Source organism: Arachis ipaensis, chromosome B06 (assembly GCF_000816755.2).
Source record: "Arachis ipaensis cultivar K30076 chromosome B06, Araip1.1, whole genome shotgun sequence".
NCBI classification, from domain to species: domain Eukaryota; kingdom Viridiplantae; phylum Streptophyta; class Magnoliopsida; order Fabales; family Fabaceae; genus Arachis; species Arachis ipaensis.
The window spans coordinates 127,804,215-127,808,089 of NC_029790.2; the positions used below are offsets into that span (position 1 = coordinate 127,804,215).

A 3,875-nucleotide genomic window follows, 5' to 3' on the forward strand; every position below is an offset into this window, starting at 1 on the left:
AAATGAAAAAAATGAAAAAAATATTTTTTTCAACAACACAATGGTACCGAAACAATTTACAAAATTAAAGAGTAAATGATAAAACAGTTTATCAAATTTTACCTATTAGTTAATTAGTTCTTCGTATTTTCACCCAATCAAATAAACTAGCCAACCAACTAAATACACTAAAAAATGAAAAAAATATTTTTTTCAACAACACAATGGTACCGAAACAATTTACAAAATTAAAGAGTAAATGATAAAACAGTTTATCAAATTTTACCTATTAGTTAATTAGTTCTTCGTATTTTCACCCAATCAAATTTGTCATCCAAACTAGCCAACATAAATATGTGAGTACTTAACCTAATTTTTGCCTTCAAACCGTTAGTCAACTGTTAATCAATTAGTTAAGTCTAGCATATCCAAACTACCAAATTATCTTAACATCTAATTACAAAATTGGTGATATTACATGAATAAGTGTTTTTGTAACCACCACCCTACCTTTATTGTTACAAAATTACCTTATTGTCATCACCAGCACCATATCCATTTTTGCCATCATTACCACCACCACCGAAACCAAAACCACCACCAGACCAACTACAACCCTGACCAACACCCCAATCTTTATGACAAGCGTTTGATAGTAAAAATAAGAAAAGAAATTCAGATATAGAGATAAAAAATTTGATGTTTTTGTACTATATTTGGTAGTAGCAGGGGACAGAACACCAACTAGATATGACTACATCGGAAATTTTTTCCGCTGCCAAAAAAGTCACCAAGGTTGGTGGTCAAAAAAGTGAGTCCTAGTTCTCAGTATACAGCCAGTGGAAAATCCAAAAAAAAAAAGAAAAGAAATCCAAATGCAATTAACCAAATTTACATTATTAACTCACAAACTTTTGGTTCAATTTACTGAGTGACGACATAAACACCATTGGAGAAAGGGTAAGCCAAGAACCTGTTGCACCTGAAAAGAATAATTTTTACCAATAGGTTGGTCCAAGTAGTAAGTAGCTCGGATTCCCTTAAGCAGGTCTCGAACTATATGCAGCTATCCCCACTGAGAGACTCATCCACCATAGCCAGGTGTGCGATCCGGGTCGGGTCCAGATTAGTCTGGGTGAAGCTCCGGATACAGGCAGGCAACCAAAAAAAAAGAAAGAAAAGAAAATTTTTAACAAATCAAACTAGTTAAGTACCTAATGGAACTCCATCTCAGTAGTCTCCCAAGAAAAAATAATCAATAGAGTTTAGCTACATTTATTTCATGTTTTAGTAACCAAAAGGACTATTGTCTATACGTGAAAACTTTGTATTTATGGAGATCCTGGCTGATTCCATGAACTGAACCAACTACAGCAGTCACCGTAACTATGAAACACATGAAGCTTAGAAGTTGAAGCATGCACCACTTCAATGTCCGTTTCTTTACTTGTCTTTGTCTAATGTGCATTTGTATGGGGAAGAAGACGACGAGAGGCCAGAACCCGATTGCTCCAAGAAGGGAAAGAATTTCATTGAAAAATGGCATTGCCATGGCAAGAATTGTGGACAATATCACAAATATTGTTCTCCAAATCAGCCTAAACAGGTTGAAATTGAATCTTATTTTGCCCAACTTGGTTGGATACTCTTTGTTTATGAAATCTGATTCTGGCCATACCATGTTAGCACCCATTTCAACTATTCTATAGAATGGTTGTGCCATCACCTGTAACAAAATGTAGATTTCCCACATATATTAAGCATGATGGTCTAACAAAAATATCATCGAAGAACAAGGTTAGTACTAAGTGTTAAATTTGTGTTTAATTTCTATGCTTCAAGAGTATAATGCAATTTTTCTATCAGTTAACAAATAAGCATAAAAGAAACTTTATACTATTAGATCAGTTTTATTGTTGTGCACTTAATAGTGTCATACACTGTCTGTCTATCACTCAATCGAATGCTTGTGTCTGTAAAACTTTTAAAGAGTGTGAGTGATTTTGTCAAACACTTCAACCAACGTGACAATACATAATTGAATTCATAAATTGAAATTTTAAAAAATTGAGCCAACCTGGTATGCTCCAATCATGTGGATCACGACAAACGTGTTCCCAAGGGCAACCAACCAAAAAGGTTCATAAAATCCGGTTAAGATGTTCCCCGGTGTGTGATCACCAAAAGCAGCATAGCCAAAGCCACTGCATAGCAAGAACAGTATTGTCATTGCTGTGACCCCCATCACATTAGCTTTTTTCATCTGTTTATTTTCTGGCGGATCTGATTTTAATGTGTCCTAAACAAATCACCAAATAATCAGATTCAATCAAATTTGCTATAGCGACTGCATCTCCTTCATTGATTTCAGTTTCTTCAAAAAGAAACCAGAGTAAGGGAATTGTATTTTACCATTATATCATAAATAACAGTGGAATAATTCGCAGCAAGTGCTATGTTTCCCAGTGAACTGAAAACCCTCCAAACTTTATCTTCTGCAGATAATTCCGGCCCTATTCTTGTTCCGGTTATACTAGTTGGCTGTCCTTTTCCTGCATAATTGGAAGAAAGCTTTCAGACAAATATCATCCATTACTATAATAGAAAAAAGTAAATATCATTTTCGGTCCTGATCATTTTGATAAGAGGACAAAGCGATCGTCCACAATTCAAAAATCACTAATCAGTCTCCAACCATCTAAGTAACTGGTCTAATCGGCTCATGTTTTTGGTCTAAGCAGCTTCTAACATGTCACCAAGTCACCGTTTACAATGGCCGTTTAGACCAGTTACCTGAACAACAATTTTCATATTTATTTATCCAAAACAAAAAAGACATTTCATGTATCTAGTTGAGCTAGAAAATGCATTGAAGAGTGTTGAACAATAATTTATGTTAGATGAAAAGTCAAAGCATATGCTTTTATAGAAAGATAACAGCTACGCCAACAATTAAATTTTGCAATTAATGTTGAAAGATTTTGTATCAAATAATAGGTAAATACCTGAGATGACAACCGAGAGGGAAAGCCCACTTGCAATAAAAGCATAACCAAAGGAGGTTATAGCAGCAATGGTTGAAAGCCATGTTAGTTCATGGAAGTTTGGGATTTGGGACAAGAAGATTTGCAAGGTCCCAAAACCAATCATGAAAGGATTATTAGAAAACTTGCAATAAGCTTGATGTCCCTCTTTGTGGAAGCAAATTGCTTTCTTAATGGCTCTGCCACAATCAAAACATCATAAATAATCAGAAAAGGATAAAAGCTTAAAAAAATTATTTGAAGATTCTTATAAATTGGAAAATTCAAATTGTCTTTATATTTTAAATGCTGCTTGTTAGGTTTATATGACTAGTCAATGGTTCTGTTGTGTTGGCCTTACATCGATGAGAAATTCAATTGTTAATATAGATTATTAGGATCGATTGCATTTTCTCATCAAATGTTGAAATTCTTCCTTTTTCCATTAGAAACCTTTGCAATTGGGGAGCCAGATTGAAAATTTTGATGACAGTAATCACAGGAACCAAATTCAAAACTTCTTAAGTCATAGGAATCCAATCATAAGAACATTTTAGGCCTCCTTGAAAATTGTTAGATAATTAAAGCAATAATAATGGCACTCAATCATCTCATCTGTACATATTAAACATATAAATTCAATAAGACATAACCATAAGTCTTAAAGGAAAAACATACACTAAGCTTGTGGCAGAGGTTATTGTGTAGCCCACAGTGATTCCAGCAAGCTTTGTGTATTGGACCAATCCACAAAACACATACATGGTTCCCCCTATTATGAAACAGTAATATGGAACTAGTTAAAATAGGTCATGAAACTTATTCAGATGCATGAACTAGAAGAGTTGTTACAAGGTCTTCATCAACTACGTT

The 3,875-nt window shown here is 34.2% G+C and overlaps 1 protein-coding gene across 2 annotated transcripts in view; it reads right to left on the reverse strand.

The window, feature by feature from the left end:
* Nucleotides 729-3,875, reverse strand: part of LOC107605198 (amino acid permease 8) — a 4,599-nt gene continuing 1,452 nt past the window's right edge. For both annotated transcript variants that reach the window (XM_016306981.2, XM_021105084.1), the window contains exons 3-7: nucleotides 3,681-3,774; nucleotides 2,985-3,202; nucleotides 2,392-2,531; nucleotides 2,057-2,278; nucleotides 729-1,705 (exon numbers count right to left, since the gene is read on the reverse strand). In XM_016306981.2, the coding sequence (XP_016162467.1) occupies nucleotides 1,283-1,705; nucleotides 2,057-2,278; nucleotides 2,392-2,531; nucleotides 2,985-3,202; nucleotides 3,681-3,774 (1,097 nt within the window). In that variant the 3' untranslated portion in view covers nucleotides 729-1,282. The remainder of the gene's footprint in view (nucleotides 1,706-2,056; nucleotides 2,279-2,391; nucleotides 2,532-2,984; nucleotides 3,203-3,680; nucleotides 3,775-3,875) is intronic.